Here is a 20,264-nt window from a genome sequence, read left to right as displayed (position 1 = left end):
CCTAACTAATGAGATTCCAGAGTAAGTAACGAGCTTCATCCTCGGCTGTCCCTCAGGGACCCTCCATCTGATAACACTGGCCCCACATCTCCATCTCTAACCCAGACCAGACCATATGCAAGAAATCATAGCTGTGTCCAGTAGCAAAGCAGCACATGTGCTGGGGCAAGTCCTTTCGTCCAGAGTTGTAGCCAAGTATCCCTAGTTCTCAGGGCAGCCTTTCTGGATGGCTCGTGGCCCGTGGCCACCTTTCATAATACTTTGCTTAAGGCAAGGGGAAGCTGAATCCTTGCCTTGCAGGAGGACATCGCATGCCGTCTCATTGGAGTGCTTCCTGCCATAGTGCGTAAGCTTAAGCATTGCATGTGGGCCGCGTGTGGCGGACACGGGGAAAGCCACTGGCGTTGCAGCCCTGGGAGGCCACGGCTACTTTAGTTATTCAGGATTGATGAGAGGATGCTCGCATGCGTCTCCTGTCCTCTTGCGGTCTCAGGGAAGGGGCGCATGCCCGACCTTCTGTATTGGGGGCGGGGGGAGCGTTGGAGGGACCTTGCACAGTTTCCTGCTCGTGCTCACTGCATGCCTTGCCTCTCTTTTCTGCTTCTAAGCCCGGAGTCTGTGGACTCTTCTGTGGATCCTGGGTGAGTCTTAGGCGTCTCTTGTGCTGCTTTCTCCGTTCCCCATCCCATTTCATGTTGGGGTTTTCCCTCACATCGTAAAGATCTCGATTCCATGTTTACCTGTATCGTGATGTGTTCTGAATTGTGGCAGCTGTAAGGCTCAAACATTACTTTCTGAAAGAGAAATGGGAACATCTCCGACATGAATTATATCTTCCCCTTCCCTTGCTGTTGTGTTAGTGCTGTCTGTCTGTCTGTGCCTCTCACTGCTTCTGTCCACGCGAGGGCTGGACCCTCCCCATGCACTGCTCCCAGCGCTGCTGCTGCTGCCTTTCCCTGTGCAGAAGGGGGCACCCTTCCTTCCTGCTGGCACCAAGGTGCCTTCTCTGGCTGTTACGGCATTTCTCTTTAACCCTTGACAGCTTCTCAATCCTGCATTTTGCCAGAGTGCAAACCTTAACCCCAGGCATCTAGGGCTTAAAGGCTTTGCAAAGCACCAGTGCAAAGTGGTCATCCACAAAACAGAAAACCACTTTTGATCAAATTTTGCCAGTGCGATTGGGTGCTCAGACAGCGCCTGGTGTAGAAGGGAGTGTGACTAGAGCACACCTCTCTCTGCACAGTGCCCCCTAGTGACCAGTCCAGGAACAGCCCTGGAAGTAGCTTGCAGTGAGCTTCATCCTCCTCAGCCACTGCAAGACTTGGGCCTAATCCCTGGAAGAAAGGGAGGTGCGGGAGGGGGAGGGAGAAGAAGAAGAAGCAGAGATGGAGAAGCCAAGCATAAACTACCGAGTTTGGGGCCAGGGGGAGGCAGACCTCACTCCTGTGGCCCCCCCCCAGCGTGCCGCAGCAGCAGAAGTTGGCAGGCAGGATGCGGCTCGCCCTCTGCTAGCACAGGCTTCCTGCCTCACCACCCCCCTTATATTCCTTTCCCATTTGCAGTGAGAAGGCAATGCACATTAACCTCTTCGAGCTCAGCATCAGGACTGAGGCCACGCAGGGGCTGATCCTGTGGAGTGGGAAGGGGCTGGAGCGCTCTGACTACATCGCCCTGGCAGTGGTCAACGGCTTCGTGCAGATGACCTATGACCTTGGCTCTAAGCCGGTCATCCTGCAATCCACGGTCCCCGTGAACACGAACCAGTGGATCCGAATTAAAGCACAAAGGTAAGGGGGAGGATGGGGGCACCCGAGCCACTGCCTGGGGATTAGAACTCATGAAGGCCTCTCGGAAAGCTGCGCGGTGCCTGTAGGGGCGAGTCTGCGACTTGAGTGCGTCCTTTTTGATTTTGAAAAGTTTGCGTGTAAGCTCTTTGTGAAAAGCCATGCGCAGGGGTAACCGTGTGTGCGTAGACAAGCCGGGATCGTTTCCAAACGCAGCCTTGGCTCTGAACATCGGTACAACTTGTGCGCGGCTTTGCCGGCACGCGGCTGGGTGATGTCACAGAATTGGCCCCTATGTGACCAAGACTTAAAAATCAGAGGCCAAATGAAATGACAGCCTGAGGGTAGGGCATGAGGCCGTGTTTGGCCGCATGCCCCCTCCCTGACCTTTGCAGAAGGTCTGACCATGGGCCACGCCTGCCCCAGGGACAGGGTAAGGGGGGAGGCTGCTGCGTTGCAGGAGCCTTCTCCCTCCCCCCCCGCCACCCGAAGGAGAGGAAAGGATTCGTGTTTGACTCCTGCTGCCCCATAAGTGTGGTTTATTGACGTCACTGAGGCGAGGGGCTGCCGTGACGTGCTGGGAGGGGGGATGGCCCTGCACCTGCACGGGTTCTCTGCTCAGCAGTTTCCTGCTTCTCTGAGGTGCAGGGGTGGAAGCGACACTGCCTTCGTGCAGAGCTAGAGGCTGTAACTATGGTGTCCCTCCCTGGGAGCAGGAGTCAGACAGTGAGTGTGCCCTCTGCTAGCCATGCTCAGCATAGCTTTAGTGTTTCCAGGCCTTTCTCCTCCTCATCAGCCCAATTTCGTTGCAGGAAGTACCGGGATGGCTCTCTGCAGGTAGGGAATGAAGCGCCAGTCTACGGGAGCTCTCCGCTGGGGGCGAAGCAATTGGACACAGACGGGGCGCTCTGGCTTGGTGAGTAGCGCAGCGGCAGTAAAGGGTAGGGGTCGATGGTGGTACCAGCACCCTGCAGGTGCTTAGCGCTACCCTGGGCACACCAGCTTGAAACGGGTTTTGTAGAATCCTGCTATGAAAGTTAATGCAGCGCCTCTGCCTGCGGGATCGGTCAGGCTTAATGTAAGGTGTTGGTGGGGGGCCTCTGATGCCCAATCCTGTACTCCTCATTCCTCTTGTAAAAACACTCCAGTCCTGCTGCGTTTTGGTGCTATCACCGCTCTGGTTGATGTTGGACTGTAATGTCTGTCGCTCCTCTGGGCATTATCTGTTCCTGCACCCCTCTCTCCCTGAGCAGCACTGCTGCCTGGCGTAGGTCCCTTTCCCCCGGAAGGGGGGTGAGGCAGGTTTTGCGGCTCCTTGCTGACAGAATAGGGCATGGCCCACGCTCCTCTCCTGTGCTCACTCCTCCCTGTTTTACTCTTGTGCAGGTGGAATAGAGAAGCTCGGCGTCTCGTACAAGCTGCCCAAGGCCTACAGCACAGGCTTTGTGGGGTGTATGAAGGAGGTGCTGGTGGACCAGTTGGAGCTGCACCTGGTGGAAGATGCCATGAACCATCCCACCGTCTTGTACTGCTTAGCCAAATAGTTGCTGGTGACCTCGCCCTCCTCCTCTTCTCCCCTCCCCCCCCCTGTCCCCAGGGCTGTAATTATTTTCTGTTTGTAAACTGAATTGCTTTTTTTTATATTGTGTGGGGGGAAAGAGGTGGAGGTTGCGTGGAGGTGGTCAGACAAGGCGGGGCGAGGGCCTGTGGAGTGGATCCATGCTGCATACTTGAAGCTCTTCTGTCTGCCGTCGGCGTGGGACAGATACCTGGTGCTGGCGTCCCCTGCTGTTCCGGCAGGCGCAGGCGAGAGATGGGCGGCTGTGAAATAACCTGGACAGACAGCTCCCTGCCCTTCCTCCTACGGATTGGTCTGGTTTTTTGGCAGGCAGACCCCCTTCTCATTAAATGGGACCCAATGCTGATGTTACATCGTGTGTGCCAGGCACTAGCCCTCCCCCTGCTCAGGCTGGCCCAGGTGCAGAAGTTGGGATTGTGCAGGCCTTTCACTCGCCTGCCCGAGGAGGCTGCTGGGAGCTCGTGCAGGAAGCTGGGGCAGTGCTTGGCTTCCTTGCTTACAGCCGCTGGGTGCGGAGTCTCCTGGAGCAGCGGCTGGAGAATGTTTTACTACTCTGGCCCATCCTACACTCACAAGTGAAACGTGAACTTTGCTCCTGCCTTTACAGTCTTCCACCCCCTCCTGACCCCTTAGCACCTGGCCCAAAGGAGTGCTGGAGTCCCTCCCCTCCCAGTGCACTCTGGGATTTGTAGTGTTACTTAGCGTCAGCAAACAATGAGCCTTGTAGAGGGCACTAGCCCTAGATGCTGATCTTAATGCCCTGCTCCTGCCACCTTCGGGTCTGACACTGTAGCCTGGTACCTGTCCCCCCTCCTCACCCAAGCCTGATTCTACACTAAGTCCAAAACGGAACGCGAGTTTCTGCAGATAATGAATCTTCTTGGCTCAATGTTTTCTTGCAGCAGCTCATGCTGGGCTGGGTTTGAGGGGCTGTGGCCCTAGGTTTCTCTTGGTCTATAACAAACCCACGCCCTCTTTCTTAAGGACAAACTGTGCAAGGAGGGTTTTCAGAGAGGGGGGTAATTGGTGGGTACTGGCAAGGGTTGCAGGAGCGCTGCAGCCTCTGTAATGCTGGTTGCCATGTTCAGCAGTGGGGAAATGGGTTTAGATGGGGGGGGGTGTTTTTTTTACTCTTCTAGTGGGCAGTGCTGGGGTACTTTAGAGATTGAGGGGCTGCGGATTCATTCCCCGCACTTGGTCGGGGGTGGGGTGGAAGGTTGCCCCCCCCCCCCCGGATTGGACTTCCTGCACATCTGGAAAGGTGGGCGTGGCTTTTGCGGGCTGTGCCGGATGACGGGAGCTGGGAGGTCGGGTCGGGTCAGCTCCTTGGCTTTACTAGAAAGCGGGTTTGGCCGAAAGGCCATGCCCCCCCCCTCCCCCGTGCACGGACGTGCGGCCCTATTTTGACTAGCAGTAATCTCTAGGATGTACAAACATATTCCTTTATTTTTTGTATTTATGTCTGTCCACGTGTCTTGACTTTAGATGAGCCCTGAACATTGGGAACTGCTGTACGAGTTCTGAAGGAGCTGCATGTTGTCCCCATGCTTAACTTGTGTCTGTCGTCGTCACAACGAAATAAAGTTTCAAACGTTTGCTGGCTGCTGCTTCTTGGCCTTAGCGCTGCCCCTTTAAGGGCGCGGGGCGGGGCGTGGCCTGGCTGGGAGGGGGCGTGGCCGCGGAGGCCGGCTGGCTGCTCTGCGCGCTGGGCTGCTCGGGAGCTGCTGAGAGCGGCCATGGCGTCCCGCAGGTAAGGAGGGGGGGAGGGCTCGGAAAAATCAGTTTCACCTCCGCTGGCCCCTCCAGTCACGGCAGCCTGTAGGACCGGAGAGCGCTGCTGCTCCCCGGGATCCACATCACAAAATGATCCGGTTCGGGGCCCGGACCGCTTGTCCCGCTGTAACTGTGCGCGCCCAGTCCGCAAAATTGATAACAGAGTCCGTCCGCGCCCGCGGCGCTGCCAGTGCACCTCCTTCCTGCTCTGCCACTCCTGGATCCCCGCTCTCACGCACACACACACACAGGCCTGCCAGTGCACCTCCTTCCTGCTCTGCCAGTGCACCTCCTTCCTGCTCTGCCACTCCTGGATCCCCGCTCTCACGCACACACACACAGGCCTGCCAGTGCACCTCCTTCCTGCTCTGCCACTCCTGGATCCCCGCTCTCACGCACACACACACAGGCCTGCCAGTGCACCTTCTTCCTGCTCTGCCACTCCTGGATCCCAGCTCTCACGCACACACACAGGCCTGCCAGTGCACCTCATTCCTGCTCTACCACTCCTGGATCCCCGCTCTCACGCACACACACACAGGCCTGCCAGTGCACCTCCTTCCTGCTCTGCCACTCCTGGAACCCCGCTCTCACGCACACACACACAGGCCTGCCAGTGCACCTCCTTCCTGCTCTGCCACTCCTGGATCCCCGCTCTCACGCACACACACACACAGGCCTGCCAGTGCACCTCCTTCCTGCTCTGCCACTCCTGGATCCCCGCTCTCACGCACACACACACACAGGCCTGCCAGTGCACCTCCTTCCTGCTCTGCCACTCCTGGATCCCCGCTCTCACGCACACACACACACAGGCCTGCCAGTGCACCTCCTTCCTGCTCTGCCAGTGCACCTCATTCCTGCTCTGCCACTCCTGGATCCCCGCTCTCACGCACACACACAGAGGCCTGCCAGTGTACCTCCTTCCTGCTCTGCCAGTGCACCTCCTTCCTGCTCTGCCACTCCTGGAACCCTGCTCTCACGCACACACACACAGGCCTGCCAATGCACCTCCTTCCTGCTCTGCCAGTGCACCTCATTCCTGCTCTGCCACTCCTGGATCCCCGCTCTCACGCACACACACAGAGGCCTGCCAATGCACCTCCTTCCTGCTCTGCCAGTGCACCTCATTCCTGCTCTGCCACTCCTGGATCCCCGCTCTCACGCACACAGGCCTGCCAGTGCACCTCCTTCCTGCTCTGCCACTCCTGGATCCCAGCTCTCATGCACACACACACAGGCCTGCCAGTGCACCTCCTTCCTGCTCTGCCAGTGCACCTCATTCCTGCTCTGCCACTCCTGGATCCCCGCTCTCACGCACACACACACAGGCCTGCCAGTGCACCTCCTTCCTGCTCTGCCAGTGCACCTCATTCCTGCTCTGCCACTCCTGGATCCCCGCTCTCACGCACACAGGCCTGCCAGTGCACCTCCTTCCTGCTCTGCCACTCCTGGATCCCAGCTCTCATGCACACACACACAGGCCTGCCAGTGCACCTCCTTCCTGCTCTGCCAGTGCACCTCATTCCTGCTCTGCCACTCCTGGATCCCCGCTCTCACGCACACACACAGAGGCCTGCCAATGCACCTCCTTCCTGCTCTGCCAGTGCACCTCATTCCTGCTCTGCCACTCCTGGATCCCCGCTCTCACGCACACAGGCCTGCCAGTGCACCTCCTTCCTGCTCTGCCACTCCTGGAACCCTGCTCTCACGCACACACACACACACACACACAGGCCTGCCAGTGCACCTCCTTCCTAGTCTGCAGCGCCACACTCACAATAAAGTCAGCTTTCACTGTGCCGAGAGCAGCAGCAGCAGCACTGACCATCCCTCTCCGTCCAGCACCTCGGGATGGGACGAGCAGTGAGCATTGCCTGAGTGTTGCATGTCGGAAAGAACCTGCGGGGAGTTTCTCCTCTTTGTCCCAGGAACAAAGCAGTTCCCTGTGATTGTTTCTAGCTTCCGGTGAGGTGTTTACAGTGGCAGGGTGCAGAGTTGATTTCTTCAGCCCGGGGATGCACCTGCAAACAACACATAGAAAACATTCTGCTGGATGCTGGGCTTTTGGCAGATCTTTTTCAGCTTTGCCATTTTATTTGGGGGGGTTGATGTCTCATTAACATATCCTGAATTGTCAGTTTTATGCCAAATTAAAATGCGTCAAAATGTTCTCAGATTTTATATCTTAATTCGCTGTTACTTTAACTACGGTGAAACTTGTGGTGTAGTGATCAGAGGCCGAGCTGGGGTGTGAGTTGACCTGCCTGTACTTGGTGGATTTCACACAGCTTTGTAGAGAAATCTGAGGAGCAGGGAGTTGAGGTTTACATCTGGGGATTGTTCTTGTGTCTGCTTTACTATTCTTCTCAGCAGACTTGCAAAGGTTATAGCTGGAAAATGGAATGAATTTCTCTGCCCTTTGTTTTGAAAATGTTGTGGAATATGTCCTTGGACTCTACCAGTTGATTTTATATCTTTAAATACTAAGAAACCCAACTTCCGGTCTGCTTTGGGGGCATCAGGGTGCAAAGTGGTCCCACTTTGACTGGACGAGGAGCTGGCTCTGTTCTGCCCCGCTGAAGGGGTTTTCCTGCTTACAGCTGGGATCGTGCGTGCGGATGAGAGGAATGTAAATTCCTTCAAGCAAGTGTAGGCAGGAGTCTGTGAGTTCATCCCTTGATTTGCAGGGGATGAGTGTTCAGTGGTTTTTAGCCACCACTGAGACCTTGGGGACACTCCTGCATGTAAGGCACAGGTTTAATCTTAGGGTTTAAATTATAGCCTCTTCTGGGCTGTTCTACAAATGTACTGCTACGGGGAGAGTCACTGTTCGTGGCTTTGGAGCCTCGGATTGAGTTGCTAAATAACGATTATTATAGAAGACAGTTAAAAAGCACTGGTTCCAGTACAGATCCCTGGGGCAGTGCACAATTTACTGGCCTCCACTGAGAGAGCTGACACTTTCAGGTCGATACAGAAAGGTGCATTCAGCTGAGCGTAACCTTCTGCCTGCAGGTAAGTGCGCAGAACTTACTCCTAATACAGCAAGGAGTTTTGCACGCAGAAAATGCACATTCCTTAATGGGATGCCCTCGCATGGAAATCTCATGCAAATGAGGGCATTAAACCTGGATATATATATATATTTTTTTTTAGCACTGGCAAGTTACCTGCAAGGTCAGAAATGGAGTTAAGTTTCCAGCACTATACGCTAGCTCTTCAAATCCACCAAAAAGGTAAAAAAGACAAAGAAAAAATAGGGACACTTGAGCCAGTTAAGTACTGACTTGTCACTAGACCCACCAAATTTGTCTACTCTAGAATAACCAGCATGCATGTTTTCATGCACCTATGTTTTAGGCTCTATAACTGAAAGAAAAAACATTTGTGTAAAAATTGATGCACTGTAATAAGTACAGACAAAAGTTAATCATTTTGTCAAATTATTTCTAAGTTTTGATGGTACAGTCTCTGACAACAATGGTTTATTTACTGTTAGTATCATTCGATATTCAATAATAAAAACACATTGTAGTATTTTGGCTTGTTCATAGTAAATATAAACATAAATTAAACATAAAACTAGATGCAAAAACCAACAAAATCCTTAAAATCAGAACTCAAAATATCAAATATATATACAGTAAAATCTAAAAATATACTGGGCGTGGCAACACCATAGAACCACCATGTGCACGTTTTTGTGCACCTATGGTTTAGACTCTATAACTGAAAGAACAACAAAGATTTGATGTTTTATAAATAGTACAGACAAAAATTAAGCATTTCATCAAATTATTTCAAAGTTTTGACAATACAGTCTGTGACAACAGTGGTTTCTTTACTGATCACTGGCATGAAAACGGGCAAAAAACCATGAAGCTCAAGGTTGATAAAGTGGTTCAAAAACAAAATGACAAGCAAAAAAGTGATCTGCAGATGTAGCAGAGGTTCTAAGCCATGAGATACCACAGGCTGACACTGGTTGACAGCCTAATACAGTAAATATTACAGCACAAGCTAACATATGTGAAAACCTGCGTACGGTACTTGATAAGTGACTAAAAACATGACAATCAAAAAAAGTGATCTGTATATGTAGCAGAGCCTTTAAGCCATGAGATTCCACAAGCAGACACTGAAAGTCAACATAATACAGGAAATATGTACAATGCACGAAAATTTGCACTCAGTGATTCTAGGGTGTCTCAATTTTTTTAGGAAAACTGAAGGGGCAGGGAGGTGTCAAATTATCAGAAATTGAAGGTTGGCAGAAATGATTAAAAGTCAGGAAGATTCAACTTGCTGCGATAAATTTTACCGATTGTGCAAGCATTTATAGTTTTTGAATGCACGAAAAAGTGACTCTGTGGGTCGTGTGTTATCCAGCTATCTGACTGTGGTTCGGCCCTGCTGCCACGGCTATCTGACTGTGGTTCGGCGCTGCTGACACTTATCCAGATAAGTACTTTCCTCTATATCAGGTGCTTTCACAAGTTAAAATGATTAAAATAAGAGTAAGAAAAGATGGGAAAATTACAAACTAGGTTCTGCAAAGTACAGAATCAGGGCCATGTCTCAGGTTCTGGTGCTGATCCGCATTGTCTCTGGCCTGGTGGCCGGATCCCACAGATTTTGCTGTTGTAGCCGCTGTTGCTTCGTTTTCCCCAGGATTATAAAAAGTCTTTCTCCTGGAAGAGCAGAGCTGGTGAGAGCCCCTGATGAGAAACTGATGTTAAGTTCACTTTTATTCCGTTGTATCTGTGGAAAATCCTTTCCATTGCCTGCAGCGCCTATGCAGGTTTCCTGCAGGAACAGGATGGGAACTTCTCCTGTTGAAAAGAGGAAGCAGACGTTTCCTCTGCCCCTGTGTGAAGAGGCAGATAGCGTCCCCTCCAGCTCGGCTTATGACTGTGCAATGTGTGTGATACTAGAATAGTGCCGGGCTTCCTGCTTCACTTGTGATGGAGATAGCACGCCGCCTTTTCAGGATGCTCAGGTGGTTTATCAGCAGTACACAGCTCTGTATAAATCACCTGATGTGCCTCGGAGGTCTCTGCCCCGTGGTGCTCGTACTTTAGATCTGGGTTCAGGGAGGTTAAGGTGTGAGCAATGGCAGTGGGGCTGGAAGCTCTCTCCTGCTGACATTAGGCTGCACTGCCCCTGCAGTGGGAGCAGGCTGGCTCATGACTTTCCATCTAAGTCTCTGTCCCCAGGAAAGACCTGAGGCTTGGCTTATGGTGTGAACTGTGAAAGAGCCACTGACAAGACTGAGGGAGATAGCAGGGCAGGGAGGAGCAGCGCTGAGGACTGAATGTCACCAGCAGAGAGAGCTGGGAGAGGGGCACAGCTGGGGCTAAATAAGTGAGCAGATTCGCCTTGGGAATTATCTCCCTGCGCTGAATTTTAAAACCTGAGGCGGGGGTTGTGTGCACGTGGTGAGAGCGTTTTCAGAAGGACAGGCATATGCCCGTACTGTCAGTGCTGCGCAAGGGGTGGACGTACGTGCCCATTTACACATTTTATAACCACAGGCTCGTGCACCCGCCTCGCAAGTCACGGATATTAAATCGGACTTTCGGCTGGAGGAGGGTGTGGCTCAGTGACGAGCGTCCGCACACATCCGCGCAGCTTTAGAAAATCCCTGCCGCCGCGTACAAACGGAGGGCTATTACACGCATGGGTTACAATTATTTAATGTGGGAGGTACATTTATTTATTTGTTTGTTTAATACCGGTGTGCGATTTACATATCACAACATGCGCAGACTTTTATAAATCCAGGGGGCGCCTGCACAGCGTATAAAATGCAGGCGTAACTTTCGGCGCAGCTGCCTCTGGCCTGCATGTGGGGCTTTTGCACACTGGTGAAAGACAACTCTAAGTCTGGTGAAGGTTATTCTGCGCATTGCTAAGTAAACATTAACACACTTTAATGAATTAATTTAAAGGGAGGAGACAGCAATATGACCAGGGCCTGCTTCTTGGAAGAGCAGTAGCTGCATCTGGCATTGTGCTGGGTGCCCCCTGCTCTAATAGCAGCCCAGTAATGTAGGAGCTAGCAGGGCAGATTCAATCAACCATGCAGGGGACTTCGGATCCATTAACCTGAATATCACAGACAAAAAAATGCAGCACACTGTGACAACACAGCACAAAATACTACATGCAGTGAACACCCCTGCTATTCCAGTACTGAGACTCCCACACACAGCTCTGCCAATGCTCCTCACTCCTGCCCTGCAGCACCCCCTGCTATTCCAGTACTGAGACCCCCACACACAGCTCTGCCCATGCACCTCACTCCTGCCCTGCAGCACCCCCTGCTATTCCTACTGAGACCCTCACACACACACACACACACACACACACACACAGCTCTGCCAATGCTCCTCACTCCTGCCCTGCAGCACCCCCTGCTATTCCAGTACTGAGACCCCCACACACACAGCTCTGCCAATGCTCCTCACTCCTGCCCTGCAGCATCCCCTGCTATTCCAGTACTGAGACCCCACACACAGCTCTACCAATGCACCTCACTCCTGCCCTGCAGCACCCCCTGCTATTCCAGTACTGAGACCCCCACACACAGCTCTGCCAATGCACCTCACTCCTGCCCTGCAGCACCCCCTGCTATTCCAGGACTTAGACCCTCACACACAGCTCTGCCAATGCACCTCACTCCTGCCCTGCAGCACCCCCTGCTATTCCAGTACTGAGACCCCCACACACAGCTCTGCCAATGCCCCTCACTCCTGCCCTGCAGCACCCCCTGCTATTCCAGTACTGAGACCCTCACACACAGCTCTGCCAATGCACCTCACTCCTGCCCTGCAGCACCTCCTGCTATTCCAGTACTGAGACCCCACACACAGCTCTACCAATGCACCTCACTCCTGCCCTGCAGCACCCCCTGCTATTCCAGTACTGAGACCCTCACACACAGCTCTGCCAATGCACCTCACTCCTGCCCTGCAGCACCCCCTGCTATTCCAGTACTGAGACCCCCACACACACAGCTCTGCCAATGCACCTCACTCCTGCCCTGCAGCACCCCCTGCTATTCTAGTACTGAGACCCCCACACACACAGCTCTGCCAATGCTCCTCACTCCTGCCCTGCAGCACCCCCTGCTATTCTAGTACTGAGACCCCCACACACACAGCTCTGCCAATGCTCCTCACTCCTGCCCTGCAGCACCCCCTGCTATTCCAGTACTGAGACCCTCACACACAGCTCTACTAATGCACCTCACTCCTGCCCTGCAGCACCCCCTGCTATTCCAGTACTGAGACCCTCACACACAGCTCTGCCAATGCACCTCACTCCTGCCCTGCAGCACCTCCTGCTATTCCAGTACTGAGACCCCACACACAGCTCTACCAATGCACCTCACTCCTGCCCTGCAGCACCCCCTGCTATTCCAGTACTGAGACCCTCACACACAGCTCTGCCAATGCACCTCACTCCTGCCCTGCAGCACCCCCTGCTATTCCAGTACTGAGACCCCCACACACACAGCTCTGCCAATGCACCTCACTCCTGCCCTGCAGCACCCCCTGCTATTCTAGTACTGAGACCCCCACACACACAGCTCTGCCAATGCTCCTCACTCCTGCCCTGCAGCACCCCCTGCTATTCTAGTACTGAGACCCCCACACACACAGCTCTGCCAATGCTCCTCACTCCTGCCCTGCAGCACCCCCTGCTATTCCAGTACTGAGACCCTCACACACAGCTCTACTAATGCACCTCACTCCTGCCCTGCAGCACCCCCTGCTATTCCAGTACTGAGACCCCCCACACACAGCTCTGCCAATGCACCTCCCTCCTGCCCTGCAGCACCCCCTGCTATTCCAGTACTGAGACCCCCATACACAGCTCTGCCAATGCACCTCACTCCTGCCCTGCAGCACCCCCTGCTATTCCAGTACTGAGACCCTCACACACAGCTCTGCCAATGCACCTCACTCCTGCCCTGCAGCACCCCCTGCTATTCCAGTACTGAGACCCTCACACACAGCTCTGCCAATGCACCTCACTCCTGCCCTGCAGCACCCCCTGCTATTCCAGTACTGAGACCCCCACACACAGCTCTGCCAATGCACCTCACTCCTGCCCTGCAGCACCCCCTGCTATTCCAGTACTGAGACCCCCACACACACAGCTCTGCCAATGCACCTCACTCCTGCCCTGCAGCACCCCCTGCTATTCCAGTACTGAGACCCTCACACACACACAGCTCTGCCAATGCTCCTCACTCCTGCCCTGCAGCACCCCCTGCTATTCCAGTACTGAGACCCCCACACACACAGCTCTGCCAATGCTCCTCACTCCTGCCCTGCAGCACCCTAGTCATAAAGCTGAAACTTTGGTTGTTAAGTGTGCTTTAGTTTTGAGGAAGTTTCAGTAGGATGGTGCCTGCAATAAGAATGTGGGGCTGCTCTGCCCCTGGGTTCTGGGGAGCCTGTCTGTCACAGCGAGGCGCTGATATTGTTACTCATGGGATGGGGGAGCTAGGAAAGCGTTTAGACATTTGGCATAAGCCGCTGACGTTCACTTGTTGTGCCCTTTCCTGTCTGCTTTGCTGAATGGAAAGATTTGGCCTTAAATCTGTCAAAGGCTGCTGTGTTGTGGGTGTGCAGACGCTCTCGCTGCTTTGAGAGAGAATCGAGACTGCAATCGACATTCAAGGCACAAATAAAGGCCATGGCTGTTGCTAAGAGAGCAGTTTAGAAACTTCTGCCATCAAGGGCTTTTCAGGTCTGTGCTCCTCGGGCTCCAAAATCCACCTGGGGCAGGGCAGTTAATACAGAATGGGCATTAGAGCTGCAGGGTCCCATCCCTCCCGTTCTGGGGGAGTTTCACAGCGGAGAACCCAGTTGGAAATGCTTGGGCCTGTTGATAAGTTCCCCTGCTCCCAGTGCCTGCCACCCGCTATTCGAGGCTCGGGCGTTTTCCTGTGCGGGCTCTGGTTTCTGCCTCGAGGGCAGTGTTTTAATGAGGCAGATTGTATGTCCAGTCTGACTGATTCTATTATGGGGTGATGTTTATTTCTTTTTATGGTTACTGTGTATTTTAATATTATCAGTGTTTACTGTGTAATCTGCTCTGAACAATGGGATGGAAGAAGCAGACTGTAAATACTTATATGTCCATAGAGTTACCCTGCTATTCCATTACTGAGAGCCTCATATACAGCTCCCCCTGCTATTCCATTACTGAGAGCCTCATATACAGCTCCCCCTGCTATTCCATTACTGAGAGCCTCATATACAGCTCTCCCCTGCTATTCCATTACTGAGAGCCTCATATACAGCTCCCCCTGCTATTCCATTACTGAGAGCCTCATATACAGCTCCCCCTGCTATTCCATTACTGAGAGCCTCATATACAGCTCCCCCTGCTATTCCATTACTGAGAGCCTCATATACAGCTCCCCCTGCTATTCCATTACTGAGAGCCTCATATACAGCTCCCCCTGCTATTCCATTACTGAGAGCCTCATATACAGCTCCCCCTGCTATTCCATTACTGAGAGCCTCATATACAGCTCCCCCTGCTATTCCATTACTGAGAGCCTCATATACAGCTCCCCCTGCTATTCCATTACTGAGAGCCTCATATACAGCTCCCCCTGCTATTCCATTACTGAGAGCCTCATATACAGCTCCCCCTGCTATTCCATTACTGAGAGCCTCATATACAGCTCCCCCTGCTATTCCTGTACTGAGAGCCTCATATACAGCTCCCCCTGCTATTCCTGTACTGGGACACAAATGTGGGAGGGGAGTGGCAGAGAGGAGGATATGGAGGAAAAGCGAAGGGAGATGGGAGGGGAAATCACCTTTTTAGAGCCAAACTGAGGCAAGGTGGTTGTACAGGTTGGGGTGTGGGGGAGGGAGAGGGAGCTATGGAGGAAAGGCAGCTGACTGTACCTGTAGCTGTTGGGGACAGAAGGACAGGAAGGGAAAAAGGAGTAGAAGGCTGGTTGGCAGGTCCTGCCCCCATCTGTTTGCTGCTTCCCTGCCTCCTGCACTTTAAGCCTCTCAGACGCTGATTAAAGTTTAAATATAGCTGCTGAATTTTTTCTCTCTAATTCTTCCTGATGTATCAAAGTAAAAAATAGTCCTGGCACCTCCTCAAAGGGGACCGGGCTCTGTCGTGGGCTATATTCTGCCTTGTCAGGATGCCCGACCCCGAAATATCCCAGCAGCGATCGCTGGCAGTGTTACATAATCCTGGAAAGTGGGGTGAGGCTGCGGCCTGCAGCTCTCCCTGGCCCTCCCAGCACCGAGGGAGAGAGCTGGGAACATCAGAGCCCCGGCCTCCGGCATGAGCGAGGACTCCAGGGCTCTGCCCTGCTGGTGGATTCGCTTAGCTTTCACAGCTCCTCGTACTCGCTCTGGTTCCAGCAACAACAACAAAAGTGCTGCAGACAATCGTGTGGAAAAGTTGGAACAAATCAAGACGTCTTACTTTTCTCTTTTAAAATGTTCTCTGTTGGAAGCAGGGCTGGATCTGCAGCACAAGCTTCCTTTCCCCCTGCCCGGTCCTCATAGCGATGGTGCCAGGGCTCCTTCTGGAGACGTGCGGTCACGGGCCCCGGAGCTGCTCAGTAGGTGTCGCCACCCCATGGGAGCTGCGAGCACTGGTACCCCCGTCCTTGGCATGGTGGCACACAGTGCCAGTGCTGAGACGCTGGCTCATTCCATTACGTAAACTTATCTGCGTCGCACCTCCCTTTCTGGTGCTCCAGCCGCTTCTCACCACGCTCGCCCTTTCAAGCGGAGCTGAGCTAATGTTTCATGGTTCTCCAGCAGGAGGACCTGACCCTGCACCTCCTCCTTATGTGGCATCTGATGGCAGCACGTCGGCGCCACTATCAACCAGCCCCACACTGGAACTCGGCTCTTATCGCAGTAAGAGGGCCCCCTGGGTACCGGGATCCCTCTCGGCCCGGGCCTGTCGTGTGGGGTTTGCTTGTCTGGAGGGAGCACGTGCCATGAAAGAGCAGGGCTGAGCTGGATTCACTGTCCAGGCGAGAGAGGAGGGGCGGCAGGAACTCAGCCTTCGTACCTTCCTTAACCAAAGTCGCCCCTTGCATGTCCACAATTAAGTGAAACCTCGCCCAGTGCTGTTCCCTCCTGACACCTCCCCAGGAAAATGATTGTTGGCAAGGCAAGGTCCTGAACTGCATTTAGGCTTCCAGCTGAATCAGGGTATGTGGATTCCCCCATTACAATCCTCTTCCCTTGTGGCCCAGCATTTCCAGTCACGCGGCTCCGCAGGCGACCGCACGCGTGTATATCTTGCGTGGGACCAGTAGGTGTCGCCGTTGATCACGCAGACAAGCTTGGGACCTTACCCTTGCGGTTGCTTCCGCTCGAATCCAAGTTTTCCAGTATCCGTTCTGCTTGCTGCTGGATGATTTTACGTCTGACTTTCCCCAACAGTCCTGGGTGCCATCTCTGCTTTGTGCACCCAGGAAGGTTTCTGGACCGCGGGGCCATTACCTGGGCAGGTGTCCCTGCTACAAGGTTCCTTAAGAGGTGCTTGCTCTCCTCCATTGGCCGGGAGCCCTGAAACCCATCAGCTCCTGTAAGGTACAAGTCGTTTTTTCGTCCTGCAGCTAATTTGCGCTGGTTTCTGCGCGGACGACGAGAGGCGGTGTTTCCCATACTCCTCCCCCTGCAGAAGAAGCTGAAAGTTTTCGGCTGTTTCTGCCGCTCCCCTATCAGCCGGCTACCACTCGTTCCCCTTCCCAGATTACAAACCACCCCGTGGTTTGGTGGCATAACGGTTCTCGGGTCTGCTCTGCGGGGTTGTCGAGCCTTGGCGCTATGGTGAGGTAGGACCTCTCTTCCTGTACGTTCACCTCTCTCTTCTGCACGGCTCTGGCTCTTGCTGCTTGCACCTCCTCGGGATGTGGATGCCACCAGGCTTCTGTGCTATTCAGCGTGAGGCTGTGCCACGTTCAGTTGTGCAATATATTTCTTTTCCATGTCCTTGGATATCCAGTTCTGAAGCCAAAGGGATACTGGAACCATATTCTGTGCTGATCTTGAACTGTGCGATAACACAAGTCTTAGATAACGTGTACAGCATGACTTAGGATGTTAAATGCATCGTGGGCATTCATTACCACAACGACTTAGCATTACCCTGCTTTGTTCACTTACATAGCGCATGTCAGACGCTGACTGTAATGTGCTGGGATGGAAGCAATGCAACGTTTGTACAGTGGAAGAAGTATCCAGATAGAATAGCGACCCTGTTTCCAATCTGCCCTGCAGTGCTACACGTTTCCTAGTCTTACAGTTCATTTTAAGTTCTTTTGTGTCGCGTTGTGCAATGCGACTGTCGTGCATCAGTGCCCCGCGTGTTACGCTGATGTGCGCAGAGCGCCGTGCACCAGGGTCTAGGCTGCTTGCAACTCGCGCGCTCAGCAGGAATCTTCTGCTCGCTCTTCTCTGACTCTTTTTTTTCCTTTTTTTTCACTGAAAACAGTTTAAAATGAGCAAATCCCTCCTCTGTGCTTTTGTGCCGCCCGTCGCCCTCCCTGTCGCAGCTGCACTGTGGGCCCCAGGCTTTTATTTGGGGGCGTCGGTCCCAGTATGGGCTTCCACCCCCCAGACTAAAGAAATATTTATATATAAAAGGGGAGCGTTGTACATCATTTTATATCCTTATCAAGCAGAATTAGATCCCAAATAAATAAAACAACTGGGGGAGCTCCAACATTACAAATCTGTTTCCATTAATTAACACTCGGAGAAGCATCAGAATTCAAAGGGCAGCCCGTGCCAGCCCAAATCCTTGCCAAGAAATCCATAATTAAATGACCTCGCCTCACTATTTCCGATGTCTGCCAAACTCGCCAGCTCAGATTAATTGCCCCCGTTCAGGCTGCCCGTATAGTACAGAGCTCTTGCTTTTTCTGCCGAGGTTTTTCCATAGGAAATAACATGCAGAGATCTGAAAATGTAATTTACATATGTGATTTCCCTCCCCACCCACCCTCAGAAACACTGCCTCTCCCTGCGTGCCCCCCAGGAATGCCCCATCTCTCTGCGTGGTTTGCATTCCCATGCCTTCTTGTAACTGCCAGGAGGGGTGCCGGGTCTTGCACAGAAGAGATTTGATTGATGTGGGTATTGTTATAATGTTTTGTGGTGTCAACAGCCCCAGGAACATATCAGGAAAAATGTCAAATGGCTATTTTACAGCATTTATTCAGTGCCCGCTGCATTGCTTTGCAATCTGCAGAGGAGAGCTGGGCCCGCTGTGTGCCTTGCAGTATTTTAGAAAGATGCACAGTTAGCAGAGACAGTGTATGTTTGTCATACTGTTACGGTATTATTTTAATTTTATTTACTTTGTGGTGCATTTTGATTAGGGGAAAATTTAGGGTGTCAGTATTCAGTAAGTTTGGGAGTTAGCTAGACAAGTGTCAGGATTTCCAATTTCCCACGTGCTGAATACCTCCAGTTTATTCAGCTAAGTAAAGAGCCGGATAAGCATTCCAGGGCAGAGTTGATTTATCTGTCTAAGTTAATGGGATAACCTTTAGACAGTGCTATAGTTAGCTCGATAAACTTATCCAGCTAACTTCCATTCAGCACAGCAACCAAGCATAAGTTAGCCAGATGTCCTGCCGCTGAATATTGCCCCCATAGAGCCTGAATAAGTGAATAAACCTGTCGGGACCGGTGTCACAGATCCCAGGGCACGGGGGCTTCACGTGTTGCATCTCTTCCTGAACAAAATCAGGTAGGAGAAGGAGTGTGAATGCTCCTTGAGAAAAATCGCAAATTCTCCGGAAATGGAAGGAGCATTGAGGAATTCGAAGAGTAACTGAAGAGGGCAGACACTCGGAAGCATCTGAAAATGAGCTGCATGCGAGGAGTCTGCTGGGAGCTCAGAGCCGCTTCCTCCCCAGTACCGGCCCTGCTGCGGGCTGAGGACCTGTCAGCAGTTTGCATCTTCCTTCTGTGTACTGATGCCACGCTGGCTGCGCTTCTGTGTACTGATGCCACGCTGGCTGCGCCTCTGTGTGCTGATGCCACGCTGGCTGCGCCTCTGTGTACTGATGCCACGCTGGCTGCGCTTCTGTGTACTGATGCCACGCTGGCTGCGCCTCTGTGTGCTGATGCCACGCTGGCTGCGCTTCTGTGTACTGATGCCACGCTGGCTGCGCCTCTGTGTGCTGATGCCACGCTGGCTGCGCCTCTGTGTGCTGATGCCACGCTGGCTGCGCTTCTGTGTGCTGATGCCACGCTGGCTGCGCCTCTGTGTGCTGATGCCACGCTGGCTGCGCTTCTGTGTACTGATGCCACGCTGGCTGCGCTTCTGTGTACTGATGCCACGCTGGCTGCGCCTCTGTGTGCTGATGCCACGCTGGCTGCGCTTCTGTGTACTGATGCCACGCTGGCTGCGCTTCTGCCGATTTTCTAGTTTCAGTTCAGGCCTGATGATGGGACAGGCACTGGGTGTCGTTAGTGTGTGGGTGAGGGAGAGCCAGGGGGCCTGTGTACGCAGGCCCAGAGGGAAACTAAAGCAGGTCCCTGACACCCAAGGTCGCAGATGTTTACAGAAAGCAGTAGCAGCTTCCATCCCGCTTCAGAAGAACAGTGTCACTGGCCAAAAGAGCCAAAATGTGAGCGCCTAGAGGCATGTGGTGGCATATTATACCTGAATACCGCCTTCCTTAGACAGAAACATGATAAAATAAATAGCAATGCATGAGAAATAGAATATGCTTCGTATTATAAAGGCTTGGTAGCTCCTGCCTGCAGCTGCTTTTTGAGCGTCTGCTTTAAATTTTAGACTCTGGAAGTGCTGAAAGCCTGGGCATGGAAAACGTTTCTGGGGTGACTAAATGTTATGTTGTAGCGTGACAGCGATGCGATAAGGTCCCTGTGGCCTTTAATACATGGAGGGAAGGAAAGGGGTGGCTGCAGATCTCATCGTCTGCGTGCATGCGGCAGCGGTGCTGGCAGAGGGCAGGACTGTCCCCAGTGCAAGCCCAGCGGTTTCTCTCCTCAGGTGCTCTCTTGCTGGCTTTGCTGTTGATTTTGTGGTTTAAGCCATTTAGCCAGGTCCATTGGCCTGTCTAGAAATTG

The 20,264-nt window shown here is 53.0% G+C and overlaps 2 protein-coding genes and 1 long non-coding RNA gene across 3 annotated transcripts in view; 2 read left to right on the top strand and 1 right to left on the bottom strand.

The window, feature by feature from the left end:
- The window catches only part of AGRN (agrin), a 74,886-nt gene extending 69,928 nt beyond the window's left edge, over positions 1–4,958 (top strand). The window contains 3 exon segments of the mRNA XM_029578287.1: positions 1,563–1,787; positions 2,597–2,700; positions 3,171–4,958. Coding sequence (XP_029434147.1) covers positions 1,563–1,787; positions 2,597–2,700; positions 3,171–3,328 — 487 coding nt within the window. The 3' untranslated portion in view covers positions 3,329–4,958.
- Positions 3,381–6,434, bottom strand: LOC115076632. The gene is made up of 3 exons (XR_003852819.1): positions 6,081–6,434; positions 5,897–5,965; positions 3,381–5,401 (listed from the first exon to the last, which is right to left on the bottom strand). It is a non-coding gene; the product is annotated as an uncharacterized LOC115076632 (long non-coding RNA).
- The window catches only part of LOC115076631 (tyrosine-protein phosphatase non-receptor type 11-like), a 35,703-nt gene continuing 20,320 nt past the window's right edge, over positions 4,882–20,264 (top strand). The window contains 1 exon segment of the mRNA XM_029578288.1: positions 4,882–5,113. Coding sequence (XP_029434148.1) covers positions 4,908–5,113 — 206 coding nt within the window. The 5' untranslated portion in view covers positions 4,882–4,907.

This window comes from Rhinatrema bivittatum, chromosome 15 (assembly GCF_901001135.1).
Source record: "Rhinatrema bivittatum chromosome 15, aRhiBiv1.1, whole genome shotgun sequence".
NCBI lineage: Eukaryota > Metazoa > Chordata > Amphibia > Gymnophiona > Rhinatrematidae > Rhinatrema > Rhinatrema bivittatum.
The sequence above is the reverse complement of the archived record's forward strand: the minus strand, read 5'-3'. Positions and strand labels throughout refer to the sequence as shown.